The sequence below is a fragment of the Dasypus novemcinctus genome, chromosome 8, assembly GCF_030445035.2.
Source record: "Dasypus novemcinctus isolate mDasNov1 chromosome 8, mDasNov1.1.hap2, whole genome shotgun sequence".
In the NCBI taxonomy this organism is placed as follows: Eukaryota; Metazoa; Chordata; class Mammalia; order Cingulata; family Dasypodidae; genus Dasypus; species Dasypus novemcinctus.
The window spans coordinates 71,485,070-71,510,740 of NC_080680.1; the positions used below are offsets into that span (position 1 = coordinate 71,485,070).

The 25,671-nt window shown below is 41.3% G+C and overlaps 1 protein-coding gene across 3 annotated transcripts in view; it reads right to left on the minus strand.

Annotated features, from left to right (window-relative positions):
• The window catches only part of MOB3B (MOB kinase activator 3B), a 278,921-nt gene that overhangs the window by 196,077 nt on the left and 57,173 nt on the right, over positions 1-25,671 (minus strand). For all 3 annotated transcript variants that reach the window (XM_058301953.2, XM_058301955.1, XM_058301956.2), the window contains exon 2: positions 6,139-6,750. In XM_058301953.2, coding sequence (XP_058157936.1) covers positions 6,139-6,146 — 8 coding nt within the window. In that variant the 5' untranslated portion in view covers positions 6,147-6,750. The remainder of the gene's footprint in view (positions 1-6,138; positions 6,751-25,671) is intronic.

Here is a 25,671-nt window from a genome sequence, read left to right on the forward strand (position 1 = left end):
ACCCCAGGCCTCCTGACCCGTGTGGTAAGCTGGCCCAAGTGCAGTGCTGATGCGTGCGAGGAGTGCCCTGCCACACAGGGGTATCCCCCATGTAGGGGAGCCCCATGCACAAGGAGTGCACCCCGTAAGCAGAGCTGCTCCATGCAAAAAAAAGCGCAGCCTGCCCAGGAGTGGCGCCGCACACACGGAGAGCTGACGCAGCAAGATAACGCAACAAAAAGAGACACAGATTCCCGGTACCGTTCACAAGAATGCAAGCACAGAAGAACACACAGCAAATGGACATAGAGAGCAGACAATGGAGGGCGGAGGGTAGAGAAATAAAAAATAAATCTCTAAAAACAAAAACAGAAACAAAAAACTAGTCGTTTCTCAAGGCTCCCTCGCTGGGCTCCATACATGACACTGAGCAGTCTGAGAAACTTTTTCCCATCCTCCTGAGAAGTCAAAACCAATAATCTTGCCCAGCATTGATTTTAATGAACCTTGTTTCTAGGTGTGACTAATAGGTTTTCTCCCCATTTCTCTAGTTAACCCATACCCACCCTCAGCTGAAGTTAGCTAGTTTGACACTGGACATAGATTTAGCACCCAGTCTCCTGAAAACCAAGTGAGAAGACCATTCTTAGTGGCTGACTCTCTGAAGAGGTTAGGTACTCATCCCTTAAGGAAACATTGAAATTTCCCAACATCTTTGAGAGAAAACAACCTGAGGTATTTACAATCCCTGTCAGAGAATGACTTAACAATGAAGATTGCTAATTTTTTAAAAATCTTGAGTCTTTTAAAATGACTTTTATTATTCTAAGGATATTGCTCAGAAATTGTCTAGTAGTCTCCCTGAGTTTTCGTTGACAGTTATGTAGAACTGTGTGCAGAGAGAAAAGCAATAATATACATTTGTTTCTTGGCACTTCCTCTGTCTCAGGCTCTGGGCTGGGTGTTTTCACTCACACTGCCTCATTTAATCTTCACAACAGCCCCGTGAAGTCAAAATTATAATCTGCAATTTACAGACAGAGAAATGGGCACTCAGAGATTACATTCTTGCCAACATCACACAGCAACCCTAACACTAACCCTAACCCTAATCCAAAGCTAGCTGATTAAACCCAAGCTAGTTCTATCACACTAGAAATATATTTTGTTGATGCATATTCTTTCTTACCAGTGTTATGTAGACTAACATCAAAACAAACAGCAAGAAGACAAACAATAGAAAATAAAAGGTTAAAATTTAAAGGCTCAAAATTTTTGAGACATTGAAATGGTTCTGCATGACATTGCAATCATGGATACAAGCCATTATACATCTTGTCAAAACCTATAAAATTGTGCGGTACAAAGTGTAAAACATAATGTGAACTGTAGACTATGCTTAGTAGCAGTGCTTTAATATGTGTTCAGTAATTGTAACAAATTTACCACACTGATGAAAGATGTTGGTAGGGGGTGTGGAGGGGGGTGGGATGTGTGGGAGTCCCCTATATTTTCTATGTAATATTAATGTGATCTAAAGCTACTTTAAAAATAAAGGAAAAAAAGGTTTTTTTAAAATTTAAAGGCTAATTATAAACTCAACTCCCTCACATCCCATGTCTGAGAAAGCTTATCCCTGTGGACATTTTTACATTCTCACGCTCTGGCCACAATATTTTAAGAGAAGATGAAACTCAGCTATATCCTCATGAGAAAGGATACCAAAGGGATGCAGCTATTTCCATAATGAGCACTTGCCCATTGAGCACATTGCTCATTTCAGAAGAATGTGCAGAGCAGTTTAGAGCAACTACACATTCTGAACATTCTGTAAAATGCATGAGAACAGGGACTCTATCTGCTTTGCTCTCTCTTGGTACCTAACATAGGACTTGACCCTGAGCAGGTGCTCAATAAACATTTACTGAATGGGTGAATGACCCAATGGCAGTAACAGATAGCCCTAGGTCAGAACAGTGTTTTCATAAGGCTAAGTCATTCTCTGTTAAATCTTAGAGTGAAACTTGAGAACAATTATAATGCCTGGACAATCTTCTCAGGCATTTCAGGGTGATTTTTTTTAAAAAAAGAAAAAAAAAGGAAACATTTCCTTTAAAATTCTAGCAAATAACTGGTTTTCTGAAATTTTCTCCAGTCCGAGGCAGCCTCCTAAAACCATTCATTGAGAAGTCTTTTGCATGTAAAAGATTATCTGTGAAAATCTGATAAATCTCTGAAGGGTAGTGCCTGACAAGTGCCTGACAAGGACATAGATTTTTGGCCACATTCCCTGGAACTCAAATCCTTACTCCTAAATTACTTCTTAACTGTACAACCTTGGGAAAGCCTCATTGTTTAAGCATCAGCTTCCTCCTGTATAAAAAAGCATATTAATACCTACTTCATTGAGTTAATGGTAAGAATAAGGAAAGATTTACAGTGGCAGGTCCAGGGCCTGGCAAACAGCTGGCCTGCTGAGTATGAATTCTCATCCCTTGCTCCCCTTCCCTGTTTGTACCATTTCATGACACCCATTTATTCACACCACAGAGGTACATGAAATCATATAACTGTTTCTTAAATATTCTTATTCTTCCTTTCCAACGACTTTTTAAAAACAGTGAGTTGGAGGAGCTCTAAGTCTTCTACTCATATCTTCCTGAGTGCCAAATCTGAGACATTAAATCCTATTATATAATAGAAAAGAATAGGGAAACTGGGGCTAGAATATAAAAATCATTGCAATTAGAGAGGCAATAGAGAAAGAAAAAAGGCTGTGGTTTTCTATTGTTCTGTCTTGATGGTTATCTCTGAAGGTGGTTAAAGAACTTGCATTGCTTCTGAGGATACTGCTGTTTTAGGGGCTTTAGCCCCCACATTCGTTGAATTTTAAACAATGGAAACAGGAGGGGAGGTCAAGGGAGAGTGGAGGAGACTATGGCTTACAAGGGAGCCACATCTGTTTGGTATTCTCCCATCTGAGAAAGCTCAACTTCGGAAATTGCACAGGTCTCCTAGTTAAACATGAATCCAGGAACAGATGAAAGCTTTTCTTTCCTCCATGTTTCAGTGGTAGAGATCAATAGCTGTGTGTGTCCTTTAATATCTAACTAAGGATGAAGCCCTCACATCTGTCAGTATTTTCCAGTTCTGTTTCCTTGGATCACAGTGGGGAGGAGGTGATATTTAAACCCGTCTCAATTCCCAGGAAGGAATACAGAAATATGCCTAGGATTTAGAGCTGTAATTTTAAGCAGAACTCCCCATTTCTCACCCACCATGGGCTGAGAATTCTTCTTTTACTTTATCTTGACAGATGTCTTGATCTTTTCTGTGACAATGACTCATCACGGAACAATGATCACAAAGAAGAGTAGGCTGGAATCAGGGGGAGGAAGAAGAGGAAAAAATGAATTCTAACGGAGAAAAGAGCTCCTAAAGATAGATTCTTTCAAAACACAGCAACCCTAATGTCCAAGGGCAAGTAACAGAGGTGAAGAAGATGCTGATGAAAGACCTTCATAGTGATGGTGATGGTTTTTATTGACTCCTAACATTTCACATTGGAAAAGTCAAACAGAAAAAATGAAACTTGATAGAGGCAGAGATGTTTGTTTAACTTTGCTTTGATCATCAGTGCCATGCACATGTTGGAGTTGTATAAAGATTATTTGTTCATTTTTCCATCTATCCATCTGTTCAACAACTTAAAAGCACCTAGGACTGAAAGTCGTGCTGGGATTTTCAAGTGAATAAAGCATATTCCACAACTTTAAGGAGTTTACATTCATAAAGTACATCATATCTGAGCTGGACCTCAGAGGGTGCATGAGAATTCACTAGACAGAGAAGGTAGAGTAGAGGTGATACCTAAAGGAGATAACAACATGGATAAAACCAAGAGATAAGGAACAGACTGATTCTAAGGGATGGAAAAGCATTCTGGATTATTATAATAAACCAGGGAGTAGTGGGCAATAAGACTGGAGGAGCACATATAGGCTGGTTTTTGAATAGCTTAAATCAATGTTATCCAAACTGGAGATGTACAGATTCTTGGTTCTCACATGAGAGATTCTGATTTTGTCATTATGGGGGAAGACTCAAGAATTTACATTTTTAAGAGAAGCCCCAAAGAATACTAGTACAAAATAAAGTTTGAAAACTTTAACATATAGCTTAATATTTCCCAAAAGATGCTAATGGCATTCAATTAAAAAAAAAAATTCCGTGGTCAAATAGGAAATACCACATATTAAAGTCTACTCTTTTGGAGATTCACAATGCACATTAGAATAATAAAAGCCCTGTACTAATGAAATCAATTTAACATTGTTTCACTCAACATGTCCTAAATTTATTTGAGGGGGGAAAATTCATTGTATACCTATTAAAATCTCTTAGAATACCCATATACCATGGAACATAGATTGGGAAGAGCTAAAACAAAGGATTATGATCTGGTGAGCTTGTTACCCAAGCATGCTGAACGGCTAAGAAAATGTCTAGAAAAAGAAAGCAAAGACAGTTACTCTAAGGAATATGGAGGCATCCCCCAATTTCCTCTGTGTAAAATCTAAAACCACCTATGATGTCTTGTTTTCCAAGCAGAATGCCAGAAGCTTCCTCTCTCTCAAGCATCACCCCATGACTCTGTGATGTTATTTCTGGTCAGCTCCTCTGTGTGTTAACCACAGCTGACAGAGAGCACAGAAGTGCCCAGAGTTCAAAGCATCCAGGAGTAGAAACAGAAGGGGAAGGACAAAGAGGAGGTAGCATTGCCCACATTTATTTAGCCTTATTGCTATCATATGTCTGCACAGAGCATTCAGTTGTTTATAATGTTTCTTGAAAAGAAAAATTCCTTGCAGCTCCAAAAGAAGTTTCTGACAATCAATGAAAGTACAAAAGGATATAAACCTAAGAAATTCCACCCCTCTGAGGTATGTAGTGTTTCACTAGAGGAGCTTTTGAAACTTGCTTCTTCCTCTGTCAGTGACCCAAGGGCATTTGCACTACCATAGACCCCCCACCCCTTCTCCTTCCTGTTAATAAAGACAGCATGAAACAGCATTAGAGAACTGAATGAGCCAACACAACACAAGGATTCAGGGCAAATTGGTTTCTGTGCTGACTATTTCAAGATGTACATACTGCCCCAATCAATGTATATACTTTTTTCTGATATAAACTTCAATTTTCCATATACCACTTGGGGACATACACACACACACCCCCCATCAAGAGGTGATTTCAACAGAGGTTTTCAAGTCTTTTTGTGTGTGTGTCCCAACCATCTCAGAACTTTCTAATAATACTTTCCAATAGCACCGTATTTATTCAATCATTTCACAAATATTTCCTGAGGTTCCAAGGTTCCAAGGCACTGTGCTAGGTACTAAACCCTGGGGCCTAAAGAACTGAATTCTAAATTTCAGCCAGTCAATGCACAGGAAATCCAGTGATTGGCAGCACAAAGAAACATAAGAGGTATAGAAGGTTTGGTCCTTCCCCTTGAAGAATTTTATGGTTTAGAGCACAACGCAAACAAAAGCATTTACATTTCATTCTGAGTGTCCCAGTGGGTCCAGCTGCTCCATAAGGGTCCAGGATTAAAAGTACAGCTTGGAGTTAACAACCTATGATCAGGAGATGGAAGGACAGAATGCCAGGATCTTTATTTCCCCAGAATGCCAACCTCCTGTTCATTTGAGCCCATAGATCACTCCATAGATTCTCATAATAGGATTTCTTAATCCTTAGAGATGAATACTAATAACTGCATCAGAGTCAACTTAACTTTAACTGGTCAAGTCACCAAAAAGTAAACACCTTACAGATTAACTGGGAAGATTGGCCTCTATTTCTAGAAAGTCAAAAGATCAAATCTAACACTTCACCAAGTCAGCGTTTCCAAGAGAATGGTATGTGTCCCACTGGAGCCCACAATTTTAAGTGGTTTGCAGATAATCTTTTAAAAATTTCAGTAAGTATTTAGATATGGAGAACAAAACAAGGTTATGTGAAGGATGGGGTTTAGGGAAACATTGACCTGAGTGCAATCCAGCTTTCAACTGCTATCTTGGAAGAAGTCTCTGTAAATGTTCTAAGTATGGGCAGCGTGTGACAAAATAACTGAGAAGTTGGTAAAGGACTTACCCACACATGTTGGAAATATGTCCTCATTGTTGATCTGGACCTCGATCCAGTCCATAAGAAGATTCATGTACTGGGGAGCTGGCAGTGCAGTGGGCTTCTTGTATTTGAGGTCATCTTGCCACCGATACTCGTATTTGTGGCCCCCTGACATCACAGGGCAGGTCCGCTCAGTGCAGAACTCACAGATGGTACCGTAGATGAGGTTGATTCGATTGAAGAAGTCCACCACGTGCACAGCCACCCAGTCATTCTGGTCTTCCCCACTGGGCAGCTGCACCGCTGCCTTCAGGTCCACACCTGAGTTGAGGGATGCCTGGGCCCGCTTGTGGAGCTCAAACCTCTGTGTGCCAGGTTCAAATTTCCTCTTCGGTCGGAAGGTCTTGTCCTTGTTGAACACCTGCTTCAAGGCTATGGACATGGTCTTCTCCTTATCTTCCTTGCTTTTGCAGGAAGCAAAATGGCAGCAGGAACTTTTCAGTGTGATATGACAGCCCAACAGGGTTTTCCACTGCCAGCCTTCAGACCCCAGTCTTGTGGCCTAAAGCTTTTAATCTCTTTTAAACAGCCCCCTCCATCTTCCTCTTGAGTGATTTCCAGGGGAACCTCATGTTCCTTTAAGGCAGAAGAGAAAAAGGAGTGAGTGCCCAGTTTGTATTTAAGAAATGACAAAGGTTTAAGCTTGATTTCCACCTTGTATTTCTGGCTGTGCCCATTTCTATCTGGATATATGGACATGGAGGTTAAACCACTGATCTGTGAATCTGGACTGGTGATGCAACCATACAAATAAGCAAAGCAGAAAAGAGATCCCACTTCTATTCTTCAAGGGCTTTGTCAACTCTCTGCTGGCTGGTCCCTGTGTAAACTTAGGCTCAATGGACCTTCTATGGCCCCAAAGTCAAGCATGTTGTTCAATGACCTGATCCTACCCCACATATGCATATATGTTCCTTTTCTGATAAGCTGCACCTCCCTACTTAACCTCCACCCTTACTGAATAAGCATGGGCCACCACCCTCATCCTCCTGGATAGGGCTGATTAGCTTAGGAATGGCCATCATACCAAGCTAATAAGAATATCTCTCCTGGGAAATGGAATCCCAACCCAGCTTTGCCGGGCATTATCCCTGAGAAATGATGTAAAATGAACCTAATTGAGCCCTGTTCAGGCCATGAATAGAGGACTTAAGAAAGCTGATCTGGAGAGAGAGAAAGGAGAATGAGGTCAACATACAGAGAAACAGAGACCACATAGCCACAAGGAAGGGGAAATAAGAGAAAAAGAAAGAGAAAGTGAGAAGGGGAGAGTGGCTTCTTTAGTTCCTAATCGTTTTCCGTTTCTGTCCAAGGATCCATAACTATGACAGCATTTGTCAGCCCTGCAACAAGCCACCCTTATATCCTTAATATCACACCCTATGATATATATTGCTTTGAGACTGAGCTATCCAACAGAACTTTCTATGCAAATATTCCATATCTCTGTTGTCCAATATGATAGCCATTAGCCACACATGAATACTGAGCACATGAAATGTGACTATTGTGATTGAGGAGCTGAATTTTTCATTTTATTTAATTTTAATTAATTTAAATGTAAATAGCCAGAAGAGCCTAGTGGCTTCCATAATAGACAGTGCAGCTTTGAAGTTTTCAGTGCTCTCTTCTCCACTGTCTCATTTGATCCTCACAAAAATCTGGTGAGGTTTAGAGTAGACAAAATAGGATTATTATCCCTGGGTCTCCAAGAAATAAAATGAATTGCCCAACAAGGTCCCATAGCTAGTAAGGCATAGTTGGGGTTGAAGTCCAGTTTCTTCACTTCTAGGAAATGCTCTTACCACATGACCTTATATTATAAAAAATGATGTGCTTCAATCTGTTGTTCCTGCTGGCTCATTAGGCCCCTATTATCCAGAACTTCCCAAAGACCAGTACATACTGGCTGGAGGTGAAGACATGTCCTGTGTGCTCATGGATGAAGCACTTGCAAAATCAGCCAACATTTGTGCCCGAATTCTAAAGGGCTCATTACATTGTCTATTAAAATGGATTCGGCACATGATCTCCTTACCCAGAAAGAATTCTGAAGTGCCATACTCAAACATGGTTTGGGGAAGCAGCCAACCTCCAGTTATGAAGGAAAGAATAAAAAGAAAACACCCAAGATATGCTGGTCCTCTCCCACAGACTGTTTTTTTTCTCAGATCTGCCGATCAGCTGAAAGCCTCCTGCCTCCACTCCCCAGGGCATTTGCCTGCTCACTTCCTCACTCTCACCCCCTTCTCTCTTCCTAAGAGGTTTTCACTTGAAGTGTTTTTTTTTTCTCCTCTACATGGCATTTAGCTCACATGCCCTCACCCCTATACCACCACCAAAGACCACAAAAGAGACCCATGTGAAAAAACTGTTCCCAGGACACTTTCTGCCTGAGGCTGTCTGTGAAATCATACTCATGGGTACTTGGGAATATCACCTGCAAGGATCTCAACATATCCAGTCCAACTCTCCTCTACAAACACCATGGAAAGAAAAGGGTAACCGCTTCTTCAGAAGAATACCTTGTCAAAGGCATAGACTGCATGGGAAGAGGTTTAAAAACTCCAGGAGTTTTCAAAGGGCAATTTCAAAATAATGATCTAGAGGTTGGGATAAAGAAAGTATGTTGAGGGCATTTTTTAAAAAAATAAACAATAGTCCCTTTGTGTCGCAAATGCTAACAATAAAGCAGTAACAATGCAGCAGCCATCAATAGCGGAGGTCCTCAGAGCCTTACATGACCCTCTGTGCTAATTCTGCTCCCCACCCCCCAACCCTGCACCCTGAATGTGTGCCTGCATGCACACCAGCATGAAAACGTTCTCCCACACCAGTGCTGGGCTCTTATGGACCCCATCAACAAGTCTCTCTGGCACCTCTCACTGGGGTGTGTGATAGAAACAGAAAAGTCAAGGCAGAGCCCTGCAGCAGGCAGTTTTCACAGATAGTTAAGTAAATATTAAAACCCTGCTTGAAGTTTGAGGATTTTTTCCCCCAGAGATACTTAAATAATGGACTTCAAGATACCAGTCTCTTGAACTGCATGGATGTTTCTCCAAAACTTCAACCAGCTTTAAAATCACCCTCTCTTTTTGCCCCAACCTAACAGGGTTACCTGAGGGAGACATCGTCTTTGGAGGGTTATTTCTCAACCAAGTGCCTTAATATGCTACTCTGAGCCACCATTTTATTAAACTCTACTTTGTACCACATCCTTTCTATGGATTATTAACATCTAATCCTCACCACAACCTTGCATGGTGGATGTTCCTATGATCATTTTATATAAGAAGAAATTGAGGCTCGACTAATTAAATAATCTGCCTAAAACCAGTTAGTAGATGGTAAGGCTAAATTTGAACCCAGATCTCTCCAACACTAAAATATAAGTAACTTTTTTTCTCACTAAAACTGTTTTAAAATCTCATGAACATCTTTATGTTTTCAAACCTCCTGCACATGTATATTTCAAAGCTTCTCACAACAAGACTATAAAGGAATAGAATAGATGGTATTGTTATCCCCATTTTACAGGCAAGAAAACAGAAACTGATCTCTTGATGCTTGATCCAAACTTGTTAATCATTCTGACATGGTCAAATGAGGATGTCTATTTTGGTCAAACATTTCGGTCTAGAATGAAGTTCTCTTGAGAAAGGTGGGTTGGCCAGGTGGTCCCTTTGTTTAAAGGCGATGGCAGTCCAGGATGGGTAACAACAGATTTGTCATGCCACTGAATAACTGAACAAAGAACCCCCTGTCTGTGTCTTTGAGAGCTGGATGCTATTTGAATGTAGGTCGACCCACTCCCACAATTTCTGAAATAAAAAGGGAAACATTAAAACCACCTGGGCTTATTTTCCAACTCAGCTAGAGTCCCAACAAGACTTAACTTACACTTGCAGGCATATTAAATAATTACAGCAGTGCTTTTCAAATTTTAACACAAGGATCTTGTTAAAATGCAGGCTCTGATCTACGTAGTCTGTGGTGAGGCCTGAGAATGTGCTCTAACCAGCTTCCTTAGATAGGTTAGGCCTGGATTCACAAAATGCCCTCCATGGACCAGTGGATTTGGTATCACCTGGGAGCTTCTAAGAAATGCAAACTCTCAGGCCTCATCCAGACCTACTGGATCTGAATCTGCATTTTAACAAAATCTCAGGAAATGCGTCTGCTTTGAGGAGCACTGGGTTGGAGGGCTACAGGTCTGCTGGGTAAAAAGATGAACAAACAAACTTCCATTTGTTATTTTGTCCACAGTTTGCTCCAAAAACAAAGTCTGTGTTTGAGAAAAAGAATGAGGAGAGACACACTGTTTTGAATACAATGGCCTTGACAGATGCTGACAATGACCAAGTCTTTTGATCTGGATTGATTTGGCTAGCACAGCACCCAGCACCGAGGAGCTGGTGCCAACAAATGCCTTTCCACAATGCCAGGTGGAATGCAGACCACTGCTGCTGTAGCCTCATGCAGGGCAGCTTCTCCGGCTGGATAAAATATGCAGCACAAGCAACAACACAGTGGTTATTCTCTGTCCTTGTCCGGTTTCCAGAAAGAAAAGAACAAGTCATAAGTTTAGCCCTCTGGGTAGAAACTATAAACAAATTCTATGTTATGAATAGTACGCACCACAAGGTTGGTACTCAATAAGTGTTTGAAGCCAACTGCTCTCTCAACCAGCAAGTATTTACTAAAGCCTTATATGTGTGAGACATGGTGCTAGGCACTGGGGACACAGAACTAATTAAAACTTGGTCCCTCCCTTTGGAGAGTTAATAACTTGCCTAGTTTTTAGGTTAGTTGTTGACTTCTGCTTTTTTAAGCCACAAAGTTAAATTACGAGCATGGATACAGATGTGATTCTCTCAGAGTATTAGATCAGGAAGGAAAAGAACAATAAAGAGTGAGGTCTCATGGAATGAGAATAGTGGAAATCCAAATAAACAGCTTAAAATTGACATGTGTTGAGGTCCATGTGTTCTTCATATTTTCTGTTTAATAGATCAATTATAGCAATAAAACATGTGCACTATAAAAATATGCAGAGAGAAATCGGCTGGGCTGCAAGAGAATGTTGATGAGGTAACCAAGCAATGCTGGCAAGGAAAACTCTTATTTTTCTTTTCCTATTGAAGTCTTTTGCCTCATTAGTTGAGAACTCAATAAGTCCTTGCCAGGGGTGAGGAAGGAATAAAACAACTCTTACTCCTGAGAGATCCATCTCTTCTAGCAGAGAACACCTCTAAGAGACTTGATGGCACAGAACGGCCGTCTGGAAACAGAAAGCGGGGGAGGGGGACGGACCAAAGTGCTACCAGCTGGGGGAAAATAAGTTCAATATCTCAACAGTAGGATGGAGGTCTTTTCCTGGCAGGGTGAGATGGCAGGGCAATTCATGACAAGAAGGCCATAAAACAAATGCTCCAGAAACACTGCCTCTGAGGAAGGTACTGTGCCATATTCATTGCCGGGACCCCAGGATCTAGAACGGTGCCTGGCACAAAACTGACTTCACTAAATGTTTGCTGAATGAATGAAGGACCCTTTGCATCAGAGTGAAACCACAGAAGTATAACCAAATTGGATCTCCTGTATTAGTTATTTGGGGGCTCTCCCTCAACCTGCAAGCACACTGCCAATTCGCTGAGATTGGGTATCTTGACCGGCCGAAATGCTCTGAAGTTACATGCAAACCTCCTAAAAGGTCAAGGTATGTGTCTAACTTCTCTCTCAAATGGGATGCCCTTTTCCACTGTGTTATGTGTAATTCCAGTCCTTCAGAATTGAAGGACAACTAGTGATTTCTCACCCTCTCCCTATATTTTTCTCTCTGTGGTTGGCCAAGTCCTTCACGGAACCTCTTCCCACACCCAAGATACTGAGTAAAAGTAGAAGGGAAAATCACACTCTGATATTTACAGCCCATGAAATTCCATTTAGCCTAAACTGATTCTAAATAAATCGTTTTGTGATAAATGCCTTTTCAAAAAAATTACAATCTTAAATTATCATAGAGGTGAGAGTGTCTGGATGTATGTGAATAAGATGAACAATATCTGATCTTCACAGACTCCAATAAAGCATCTAAGTGTGCAATTCCATCAACAACCCTTATGCAATGTGTTACTCCTCCCTGCTCATTAAATGCTATCTTTACTCACAAGACATCCCCACAATTGGAGAGATTCCTGCATTCCTATCTGAGAAGCAGCTTGCTATAAATACATATTTTTTGGTTCAACTAATCAACCACCTCAATTTTGAGCCACCATATTGATGTGCTTTGTTAGATTAGTTGGGAGAGACATTGCCCTCTCATTTTAATCTTCAAAGACATGTATGATTTATGGCTGGAAAATGCTCACTGTGTTACTGAACGCAGGTGAATAGGTGTAGCCCCACAGAACTGTGTCATATGAGCTTGCTCCCTGTGATTTTCCAGCTTCTTGATAGCCATTCAAACTGCATTCTCATAGTTTCATTTTCTTATTTCTTGTCATTAATGTGGACATTCCAGTATTAAAAGGATGAGTCAATACTCCAAAAATGAAAATATCTCCCGGAACGTCACATACTGCAGTAGCAACAGGCAACAGCAGCAGTGATCAATGCACAGCTGTTTGCAGCAGAGGCACATAAGGATCCATCATTTCAGAGACTTAGAGAAATGGATGTTCAGAGAGGACACTCCATAGTGAGACTGGAAAGGGTGAACGGCAAGAAACAAGTCAGATTTATTTAATGTGGTTTAAGTCACCACATACCCAATCCACCAAAGAAAAGACAGGCTTTTAAAAAAAGTGTTCTCTTAAATAAAGCAGACCATCCACAGGCCAATAGAGACTGGCTGGGATTCCCAAGGAGGAAAAAGGCGAATCCTTGGTCCGCCCATGGGATTACAGAGGCCATCTGAACTTATCACAGTTTTAAATACAAGTAAAATTATTATAAGGTAAAAGTCCATCAATCCATTTAAACTTTTAGAAAGATACCTTAATGATTTTACCGATGTTTTTAAAGAAAATAAAAGAAAATAAAAATCCTCTCCAAGTCAGTAACCACCTGCTACATTAAGAGGACACACAATTTGAGAACACAAATATATAAGGCAGGTGATGAAGGGCAATGGGGGGTAGTTTGGGGAAAGATCTGCAGATGGAGTTAATATAATAGCTGGAATAAAAATTAAGTGGTAATAAATTACCACAAATTTAGTGGTTTAAAACAAGAGAAGTTTATTCTCTCACAGTTCTGGAGGCTACAAGTCTGAAATCCTGGGGTCAGCAGAGCTACCCTCCTTCTAAAGGCTCTGGGGAGGATCCTTCCTTGCCTGTTCCCATCCTGGAAGCACCTGGTGTTCCTTGGCTTGTGGCAGCATAACTCCAATCCTTGTTTCTGTCTTCAGAGGGCCTTCTTCTCTGTGCCTCTCTGGGTCTTCTTTTCTGTTCATTCCAAGGACATTCTTCACTGGATCTAGGGCCTTCCCTAATCCAGTATGACCTCATCTCCAACCTTCCTTTACATCTGCAAAGATCCTATTTCCAAATATTCACATTTTGAGGACATGAACGGGAGGTAGGGGGCACTATTCAACCCACTACTCAGGTCAAAATGTAAATATTTTTACTTTTGAAGTACAGGTGATACCAATTGGTGTGATGCCGCTCAGCAGCTCCACCAGATACCAAGATAAAAGTCATTCCCAGGTCCCATTTCTTTCTGTTCTGTTTGAGACAGAGTATGCCAATCCTTTCTGGGGAAAGTTGTATTATTTTCATCCTTGCTTTAAAGGAAAAATGTTCAAATTCAAGGAAGTTGGTTCCTGAAACTGTCAACAGAATAATTTACTCTCAGTTACTCTAAGAATTTGAATCTCAGGGTCTGGAAAATTTATATCCCTGAAATAGGTTCTTACGTGTGACATCTGCAAGAGATCTGTAAAGAGGCAGAGAACACAAAATGGGCTAGACTGGAAATTGGAAAACACAGTTCTAATTTTCAAAAGGGTATGATTTTAAGCTTGAGGGTAGTAAGTAAAAGTGACACAGATTACAGGTAAAATTTAGAGGTGATATAGCCTAGAGCTAAGAGCCTGGCCTCTGCAGGGTTGCTGTGAGAATTCAAGGGACTGTATGTAAAGTGCTTGACACTTAGAAGCACTGAATAATATAGTAGCCTCTGTCATCATCATTTCACACCATGATAAAAATTTTCATAGAGTCTGATTCTTGAGAGACCAAAGAGCCACCCAGAATCTGTCTTAGGATGCTTAGAATTCTATTTCAACCTAACAGCAACAACTAACTTTTATAGTAGACTTACTATTTATTTTAATTTTTACAATAACCCTATGAGATAGATATTATCCCCCATTTTACACTTAAAGAAACTGAGATGCAGAGAGATTAAAATCTTTTTCCAGATCAAAGACTAGTTTGTAGCCACACTGACTCCAAAACTCTTAACCTTTACTTACAACTGCTTCTCAGACACAGTTGGGAGGTTTAACTCACAGAATAAGAGCACAGGAACTTCTAGGAATATCTACGGAGTCAGGAGGAGGCAGGATAAACACAGGCCTAGCGTTATGTACATGCTCATGAGCCACTCCAAAAGACACACGTCCATGTATTTCTTGAACTTTTGTGGTCTAGAGTCATAAGGCCTGGATTCAAGTCCTGGCAACAACATTAGTTGGCTATTTATGTCTTTGGGAAAGACACCCTTTACGCACCTCAGTAAAAGTCTTGCGTAAAGATATTGGGGCTTACCTCTCAAGGGTATCATATTAGTCAGCCAAAGGGTGCTGACGTAAAATACCAGAAATTGGTTGGTATTTATAAAGGGTATTTATTCAGGTAGAAGCTTACAGTTACCAGGCCATAAGAGGTGAGTTACTTCCCTCATCAAAATATGTAGCCATGTGTTGGAGCAAGATGGCTGCAAAGGTTTAGGCTTCTTCTTCCTCTTAAGGCTCTGTGGTTCCAGCTTCTTCCAATATCAGCTATAGGCTGGGATAAATGGTGTTTCTTCCCAGGGCACATTTCTCTTGGGTCTCAGCTGCTCTGTTATCTCCACAAGGCAAGCTGTAGACTTTCAGGTGAATGGCTTGACTCTCTTCCCAGGGCCTCTGCCATGTCTAATGGAGCCTTCTTTCTTTCCTCATATATCTGCTTCTCTGTGTGTTTACTACCCAGGGTTCTAGCTCAAAACTCCAACTTCCCTTCCCTGTGGCTAGGTTTCTCTGTGAGTCCCCTATTGACATGGTCCAATCAAAGCCTTAATCATTATTTAATCAAGTAAAAGTAAAACCTCTGAATCCAATATAATCTAATATGCCTAATGGAAAAAACCAGATCAAAAACATTATCCAAAATCTATTTTTGGAATTCATAAAGATTACCAAGCTGCTACAGGTATTATAAGAATTAAAAGAGATATTGCCTGTGAATGAACTCCCTAAATGGAAACCCACTTTATGGCTGTCAATGCAGCAACTGGTAACAAAGGGAACTATAACTTTTGATGAGACATCAAGAAATGATATGAGTAATGGAAAGTGATTCATTTCAGTGCAAATATGTGTTTTGGGTAAGAGATGGGGGGTGGTAGGGGTAGGGTGGGGGTGGGGGAGTGCAATAGAAGCCCTGCATAGGAGGCAAGAAAAAAATCAAACTCTTCCTTCTGATTTAATTTGGGTGGACTTCTAACTCAGGCAAAACAAAGTAGTATTAATCCAAGTGATTTATTTGTCAATATCCCCCAGCATTTATAACCCACTTAGCTTAATATTGTGAGGGAGTTCCAGTCTTTTGGGCATAAAATAAAATCTATTGCAGTATGGCTTATTAGTTTATGGGTTTGGTACAGTAAGGCAAATTATATCCCCATGCCCTCCCAGTAAACCTTCAAATACTTTTTAGAATGGAGTTTAATTTTTATCTCATGCCAATTTTTAAAATTCTCACATAAAACACAACATGTTAGGTTATAACCCAGCTAGCCTAAAGTTGAGTACTCTGATAACAGGAATAATTTCCTAAATGGTAGGCTGATAAGAGAATGAATGGGCTGCTTAAGGACTAAGGCTGCATCCCTAGAGAAAAAGCAAACTTTTTGGGAGCTTTTCAATTTGCCTAGGTGAAAATAGATAGACAAAACAGATAACCCTGAGGGAAAATAAAAGAGAGTCAAACAATAAAACCGAAAAAGAGGTTTGAGAGAAATTGAGTCAAAGAAATAATTGCAAACCATGTGCCCACCTGGAGGAATGGGAAGAGTCATTGCTTTAGAGTCAAAGGTAGGCTTATATAGTTGCCCTCTTGGGTGAAACACTATCTCTTTGTGCTTCAGTTTCTTCTATGGTCAAATGAGGGCATATCACATCATGTTTTGGGAAGAGTAAGATAATGTAAGTAAAGATGGGTAAATGTCAAGTGCTCTATTTATTAATCCATATTTCTCATATTATCAGATTTCAGAGGCTTCATGATCAATAAGATTTCCAACCATATCCTGATCTGTTCTTTGACTTCTTCCCTACAAGACCTGAGTACCTGTCCACAAAATGTATAAAATCATGGAAAACATGGGTGAGGGGTACCATTTCCCACTCTTGCTTTTTATAAGGAAGCATTTTCCCTGAGTACACTCCTGGCCTTTCTCTGTCATTTTACTGATATTGCCCCAGTAGAAGTGCAGGGATTGGTAAATTTGAGAATTGACTCCGCATGCTCAGTTGGCTGTCATCCTTGTTTTTGTTGTTGTTCTAACCAACTTCTCCAGAAGCCAACTGAAGAAAAGTGGTATTATATGTTTACTGGGGGGAGCCCTGTTGGAGACCCAGAAATTAGGTTGTACAGACTGGCTTGCCTATGTAAAAGTCACCTGTTTTCTGAGTAGAGATTCAGTGTGACATTGATTCAGGGAGAGCCCTGTTTAGAGAGAACTTATTTACAGAAGGTTTATTTCTACACCAGGAATTGGGTCTTCTCCAGTTTTCTCAGATGAGAGACAAGGCAGCCACAGGAAGCAACTGGCCCAGTAACAGCCCAGCTGCAGGCAGAGAGAGAATCTCAGAATGGTGTACCTCCTCATCTGTGAAGTGTTTCTAAAGACTCCACGAGGGTAAATGAGCACTCGGCTTTGCAGTCTTGTGCTCTGTATGTGGCTACTGTCTGGGAACATGATAAGAGCAATGTTCTCTATGGGGAATCTAAAAACTTTCCATCAACCTAAAGAAGGCCTTGCTTGCACAGCCCCAATTTCTTCAGACTTCTTTCTGTTTAATTCAGCCCCTGGGAAAGTAAAGGAAAAGAGGTAGAGAGGGATGGGAGGAAGAAGGAAGGGCTGGCTAACCATCCCTCTCTGGTGACTTCTGCATCTTGTAGCCCCACTCTCACATACACACTGTGACCTCACACTGGCTTATACTGCTATGCTCACATGTCTGTCCTCTCCTCTAGTCTGTGAGGACCAGGATTGTGCCCTAGACTTCATGGCAGCATTAGCACCTAACACAAGACCACACACAAATGGAATGCAGTACGTTTTCTAAGCGAAAATGTGCATGAAAATTACTGCTAATCAAATACTGTACAGATAAATAGTTCTTCCTCCAGCTAAGAAGCTCATCTCCTATCATCATGGTGATATATAATGGACAAAAGAAACCTTTTCAGAAAACAGAGATACTTCATGCAAGATCAACAGCAGTTACTGGACATGCTGTTTCCTAGCCAGACTAAGCAGCTCACATTTTTTCATTTTCTAGCATTTGATGAGATATCAGTTCCTTAAGAAGCAAGCCCAGCCTTTAAAGAAGGTTTAAAGGGAACGGATCTAGTCCAAGTGCTTGAGCACCTGCTTCCCATGTTGGAGGTCCCAGGTTTGATCCCCAGTACCTCCTAGAAAACAAACAAACAAACGTGAAAAACCAACTCTCATTGGGGCGCAGCTGCAGCTCAGTGGTGGAGCACTTGCTTCCCACGCATGAGGGCCTGCGTTCAATCCCAGTACCTCCTGAAAAAAAACGAAGGCTTAAAAACTCATGGTGGACCTTTGTGAAGATGTTTGCCTGGCATTACAAAGACCTCTACCTGTGTGCATTGTTTAATGAAGAAGGTTTGTGGTTTTTTTTGAGAAGTTGTACATTTAAAAGAAGCCATGCAAACCAGACAGAATTCCCATATCTCACCCCACCACCACCAACTTACACTGTTGTGACACATTTGCTGCAAATGGTGAAATAACAGTGTCATAATATTACTGCTATCAGTAGGCCACAGATTATATTTGGTGTATTTTTCCCATAAACATTCTATTATCAACACCACATATCAGTATCGTGTATTTGTTAGAGTAAATGAGAGAACATTCTCATATTTGTTCTGTTAGCCACAGTCCATCATTTGCCATGGGATTCACCGTGTTATACAGTCCCCTGCCTTGTACAGTCCATTCAAAGTACCTGCTTTAGTGGAAACCTTACTTCTGTGGCTTTGCTGCTGATTGCCACGCTTCCATCTCTGCTGCATGCCCCCTCGTTCCCATCGTGCCCCTCCACGGGGATGCTGCAGAAGGCATCCTGGCCCCTAAACTGTCTCCCTCCATCATCCTGCACAATACCATGGAATTAGTTTCCTCCAGCTCCAATGCTATACTCACCCCTGGTTGTATTTAAGAAGCAAGAGCAAGATCATTGCTGACAGGAATTTAAGCAGGAAGAACGCTCTAAAATCACTCCTTCAGTCCAGCCTCTCAATTTATTACAAATCAAAACCAAACAAACCTAATTGCCCAGAAAAATGAGTTGAATTTTTAAAGGCCTGCCATTAGGAAGGTCCAGGGGCTGAAAGCAAAGCCTGGACCTCAGCGTCACTGTTCTTCCCACTCTGCAATGTATCTCCAAACACTTAGGCCTGACACTGAATAGCCTTAACTAACTGCCCCAACTTAACCTTTCTAGCAGTAGTTCTTTCAATACTTCAATACAAATCTTTTTTTTTTCCCAGTGATTTGTAAGACATTTTTTTTTCTGCAACAATTCTTTCTTCTTCAAATAAAGTCTTGCACAGGACCCCGATTATACAAAAATAGATTAAAAACCCTCTCTCCTGTGTCTGAAGCAGGGAGAGGGGCCCAGTCTTAGCCTCTCCCCTCCACAGAACCATTAAGTACCTCTGAGGAGCTTCAGGCTTGAAACTAACTGCCTTATCAACCAGACAACGTGCCAGACACCTAATGCTGCCCGCACTCGCTAACGACTAAATCTCTGCCCTGCCATTTCCCCTGCTTGCCCGCCAGCCTTCACCACCTCCTCCAAGTGGCCTGACCATGCCCTTAAGAAGTGGACCCTTGTCTCCCCTTTGCTCCAAAGCTTTGAATCTGTGACCCTCCCTTTGTATCCAAAGAATCCAAATAATTCGTTGTTCTCATATCTCATCCCCAACTTCTGGCCCATCCATAATCAGGGCCACCCACCCAACTGTCAGCCCCTGTGGGTCCATCAAAGAAGATTTTAAGCAAAAACTGTTCAGCTCTCCCTTCACCGCCTCTCCTGACCCTTCCCTAATTCAGCTTTGTCTGTGCTCCTTCTTACCTCATCCATTTTGAATCCTTGCTTCTCAACTAATATTTATGGGTTTGACTGGATATTCTTGAGTTCTGTACCCAGCCCCAGCACCACCAACCCCACGCCATTTGTTCTTTTCTTCTTTTCCTTTTCTCTTCTTGAGCTCTGGGGCCTCTGGTAGGTGGGTGATTGCCCAAGAGGAAAAGACAAACCCCGCTTGCCCTGAACCAGCTGTCCACTGACTGCTATCCAGTTCCCCTGGGCCTCCTGGGGACCCTCAGAAATAACAGGAAGACCAAGATCACCTGGGGTATGTGTTTAAGATGCAGGCTCTAGGGTACCCCCACCCCTCACCTTCAGATGTATTGGTTTTGATGTACCCCAATATTTAAGAACTCCCTGAGCCAGAGAGTTGAAAAGCCAGGACTGGCATATCCAGAGGTCCATAGGCCAAACTTCATTTACTAAGGAAAATGGTCACGATAGAAATGTGGATGTATGAAGAGCTGAATTCTAGCACTAAGAATGACAGGCAAGTCCTTGGGGTGGATAATATTAGGGAGTGAGGGTGCAGCCCTTCCCCTGACTGGTCCGCCTGCCACACTAGGTCAATTAACCACGCCCTGTGTTCTGAATCTGATGGACTCAGTATATGGTCTTGTATAGATTGGCCATTAAGTACATGGGCTCTGGAATCAGACTGCCTGGGTTTGACTCCCAGGTTTATCATTTACAAAATGGCAGGCTCTCAAATTTCTTACTGTCTTCAAACTTTATTTTCCTCTCCTGTAAAATAGAGATAACAAAACCATCTACCTCATTGTGTTATGAGGGCTAAATAATATTATCCAAATAAAGAATATGCCATAGTACACAGGCACAAGGTAAGTTTGTAATAAGCATTAACTTTCAATGCTCATGATTAGCATAATGCTCTTTTTCTTTTTTACTTTTTAAAATTAAAAAAATATATATACTCAAACTTACAGGACAGTTACAAAAATAAAACAAACCCCTACAGAGAACTCCAAAATACTCCTACCCCACTTCCAGACACCTAGATCCACCAATTTTAACACTTTGCAACATTCGCTATATCATTCTATCCCTCTCTGTCTGTTTGTCAACATAATGCTTTCTTAACACTTCCTTATTTATCGGTGTGTCTTCTCTATTAGACAGGGAACTCTTGAAGGCAGATGCCACAGGCTTCTTACTTTCCTTCCCTTTCTTAGAGAAACAATCTTGGCAGATTATACCTCGCGGGATTGTAGAGGTGATCAAATAAGGTAGTAGGTGACAGCTTAGCAGCAGGCCGGTTGCACTTCCAAAACTGGGGTGAGTACTGAAAAGGCTGATCCACCCTTCCTGAGAGTGAGGGACCTGATGCACAGGCACCACCCTCCAGACAATAAGCAGCCTTCCAGGCCGACAGCAGCATGGGTGGGGAGGCTTCTCCAGGGACCACATGGAGGAGCTGGCCTGAAGACTTGAGCTGACTGGAACTTTGTGCCTATTATTTCATGTTGGGAGCTCAAGCTGTCTCAAGGCAGAGCCAGAAAAAAACCCACTCTGAGTTAAGGGGTGCTTTTTTTCATACCAAAATTGAAACTCTTATGTAATCACAATGTGTAGTCTTGCCAAAAACGTTAAAAATAGAAGACAACCAAAATCAAAGAGTAAATCTTGTCACCATTTCTAAACCAACTTGCATGGAAACAGTTACCCCATAAAAATGTGACAGGTGTAAATGTTTTCATTTATTTAAGGGAATGATTTTGGTTTTTTTGTTTTCTTCTTTAGGCAGTTTATCTGTTTTTTCCCACACAACTCTTTAATGATGAGTGAGGATTACACCACATGTCTTAAAAACAAAAAAAGCTATAGGAAAAAAAAAAAGAAGAAAGAAAGAAGAAAAAGAAGCCCTCAAAAGATTTTTTTCTCAAAAGGAACTTTTTTCCGGAGAGTGCCACTGAAGCCAAGTAATGGGCAGCAACCAGCACTCTGGGCATGAGGCTGAGCCAAAACCCTGTGGTGAAGATTCGCTTTATTTTTGGTCCAAGCAAAGTCCAGGAAGCCATATCCACTACTTCTCTTTCATTTAAGGCTCCACATTCATCAATATGTCTTGAAAAGAAAGCTTCCATCCAAGATTTCCTCTATTTGTTCTAAGAAGAGGAAAACCAGAAGACACAGTCACCATTCCTAGGAACACAGTACCCACCCAGCAAGAAACCAGAACAAGTGTTTGGTAATAACTCTTGTTCTATCCTCTTTAAACTGGATTTTATTACCAACTTTAATTAAAAACTTAAAGGCTTAAAGACGGTTGAAAACTAAAAAATATAGTTTCACAACAAAATGCAAGACTGTAAAGAAAGAAAAAGAATCTAAAGGCTCCTTTCACACACCTGAAAAGTACAGATCTTTACATAACTGATCAAGATAAACACCATTTGCAAATGTTCGCATTTTTAAATCACAAGGTAGCTATTCCCAGGCTCCACGGATTTTAAGTGATTACACAATAAGCTGGTCTTCAACCGGTCTCCTCTAATTTGCCCTAACCCTGCTTGGCTTCGAGAAAAAGACAGAACTGGCAGATCAGGGCAGTACAGCCAAGGAGCCCTGAAGTATTTCAGCTTTGGAAGGCCACTGCACTTGAATTCTCATTTCTGCAGGGAATGCAATCCACACGACTGAGCTCGCTGTCTGAATAAAGTACACATTTTTCTCATCTAGCAGAGTACGCTTGTGAAATGGGAGTATAACCTGCCCAGGCATCTGAGGGAGGGGAAGCAGGGAGGACGGATCATGCTGGGATGTGGAGTCACTCCACACAGGGTCAGCCTTGCCCACATGGCACCAGGCTTACAGGAGGGTACAGAATGCAGGAGAAAGGGCCAAGGGCATCCAGCTAAGAGAAGCTTTCCAAGCTGGCATGAGAAGCAGAGATGGAGGTGCTGCCAAAGAGCTTGGTTCCTACATCAATCCACAGGAAAAGGAGCAGAGTGTTAGGGAGAGGTGAATTCCCAGCCCCTTCTCCATTCACAGGGGTTCTAGCCACAAATAGGGAAACTGATGGTGGACTCCATCAAGACGCTGCCCCATCATCCTCAGATGACTCCTACCTCTTCTTGCTTAGATGCAGAAGGGAGAGGAAGGCAAGTCGGCATTCATAGACACTTGGAACAATGTTTCCATTTATTTTTAATTGTTTAGGTTTAGGATGTGTTTAATTTTATAAAGTCACCTCAAAATGGGAAGGGAAGGAGAGAAAACAATTCTGGTAATAAAATTACAGTTCCTCTACCCATAACATGTCCTAGTAACTATAAGGGTCCTTATAAGTAAACGTGCTTTCTGCCCATGATGAGGAAGTGAATGTACATGTTATTCTTCCTGACCTACCAGAAGCCCCCGAGGACTGATGTTATCTTCGAAGAAATGATTCAAGTGGAGTTTTCCTAGTCCTCACCTGCCCAACCTGCTCCTGCACCCCCGCCCCTCGACCACCTATTACTTTTTTATCACTCTGAATAAACCTCACCCATGCCAGCAAACAAGTGAAGGCAATGACACTTTTTAATGGCACGACCCAGGTCAGCTTAACCTAGACTAGTTACCGTGATGACAAGAATGACATGTTCCTGCTGGTTAGAACCTTCTTATCATTTCTGTCACAGGTCACACAGCTATTTCCTGTTCTGGAAAGTTTTGGAGGGGTGAGAAACTGAAGACAGAAATGACAAAACATTCATGAAAAATCTGGCAGAAGTTCCTTGAGGGTCTACTACCTCATGCTCCCAGATAGTAGTAAATAGTCCCATCTATTCTGAAGTTTAATTTAACTTTGAAATTTAGAATGAAACTTTTGCAAAGAAATTTGATGACGTATATTTTTATATTTTAGTTTAAAATGGGCATACCCTTTTCTTCAGCAAACCCACCTCAAACAGTATAAACAAACCCACCTCTAACAATATAAAGACAAATGTGGAGGGCTATGATTATAGGCAAACTTACAAGATGACCTCCAAAGAAACTCCCCTCCACATATCCATGACCTTGCATAATCTCATCCACTCAAGTGGGGTCTGAACCGAGGGGCTTACTTCTAACCAACAGAATATAGAAAAAGGAAAAGGATATCACTTCTGAGATTAAGTTATAAAAGGCTTTGAGTTCATCTTACTTGCCTACTCCCTTGCTCTCTCTTACTTCCTCACTATAATGAAGCCAGATGCCATGTTGTGAGCTACCCTATGGAGAGGCCCTCCTGGCAAGGAACTGAGGGAGGCTTCCAGCCAATAGCCAGTGAGAAGTGAAAACCCTCAGGCCAACACCCCACTCAGTGGAATCCTGTCAACAAACACAAAGTGATGTTGAGTGAAGCAAACCAGACACAAAAGGACAAATACTGTATGACTGTGTTACTATGAACTAAATATATTGTATAACATATTATATGACTCCATTTATGTAAAATGTAAATATAAATCAATTTATAAAGAAAACAATAACAATAAAAAAAACAGTGAGCTTAGAAACAGATCCTTTCCCCCCTTGAGCCTTGAAGTAACTGCAGCCCCAGCTACATCTTGATTGCAGCCTGTGAGGGACCCTGATTTGGTGAACCCAGCTAAGCTATACCCTGATTCTTGACCCACAGACACTGTGATAATGCATGTTGTTTTTAAACCATTAGATTTTGGGGAAATTTGTTATATAGCAATAGATAAATAGCTATGTAAAAGCATCAATGTTTATAACCCCACACACAAAAAGAGAAACAACCCAAAATCCATTAATAGGGAAATAGTTCAAGAGTAGCACATCCATACAAGAAATATTGGACAGACAGACCCCAAAGTAGATATGTCCATAATGAAATGTAAAGACATCCACGAACACGAAACAGCACGTAGCAAAACAATATGGGATTTCTAAAACTTGACAGATATCTGGATTTCTATTTCTATAAACTCCTGATGTGCTACCCACCCAATGTTCCCATCTCAGAAAATGAAAACCCTAATTATCTAGTTGCTCTAGTGCAAAACCCAGAGGGCATTATTGACTTCTCTTTCCCTCACACGGCTCATCCAATCCATCAGCAAATTATATGGTTTTATCTTCAAATTGCCACCATATCCTGAACTTCTCATCACCTTCCCAATGATTATGCTTGTCCAAGCCACCATCCTCTTTTTCTTGCACAGCGGCAATGGCCACTGACTGGTTGCCCTGCTTCCAACTCTCTCCCTCTACAATCTATTTCCACATGGCAGTCAGAGTGGTACTTAAAAGTATAAGTGGGGAAGCAGATGTGGCTCAAGCATTGAGCTCCCACCTACCACATGGGAAGTCCCAGGTTCAGTGCCCAGTGCCTCCTGAAGAAGATGAACAAGACAGCAAGCTGATGCAACAGGATGACGCAACAAGAGACAGGGGGCAAAAAACACAATGAGAGACACAACAAAGTAGGGAGTGGAGGTAGCTCAGGCAATTAGGTGCCTCCCTTCCATATTGGAGGTCCTGGGTTTGGTTGCCAGTACCTCCTAAAAAGAAAACCAGGACACGACAAGCAGACATAGCAAATGCAAACCACAAAGGGGTGGAAATAAATAAAATAAATCTTAAAAAAATATATATATGTATGTGTGTGAAATCAAGTCATTTCCTTCTCAAAACTCTGTAAAGTTCCCATCTCATTTGAAGGAAAAACCAAGGTTGCTATTTTTCCTCACCATCTGCTATATCTAGTGAATACCTCTCCTTCCTCTACAACTCTTCCCCTCACAATCTGTTCTATCTACATTGGTTACCTTGATGTTTCTCCAACAACAAATTTTACTCTAACTGCAGAGTCTCTGCAATTACTGTTCCCTCTGCCTAGAAACCTCTTTACCAGC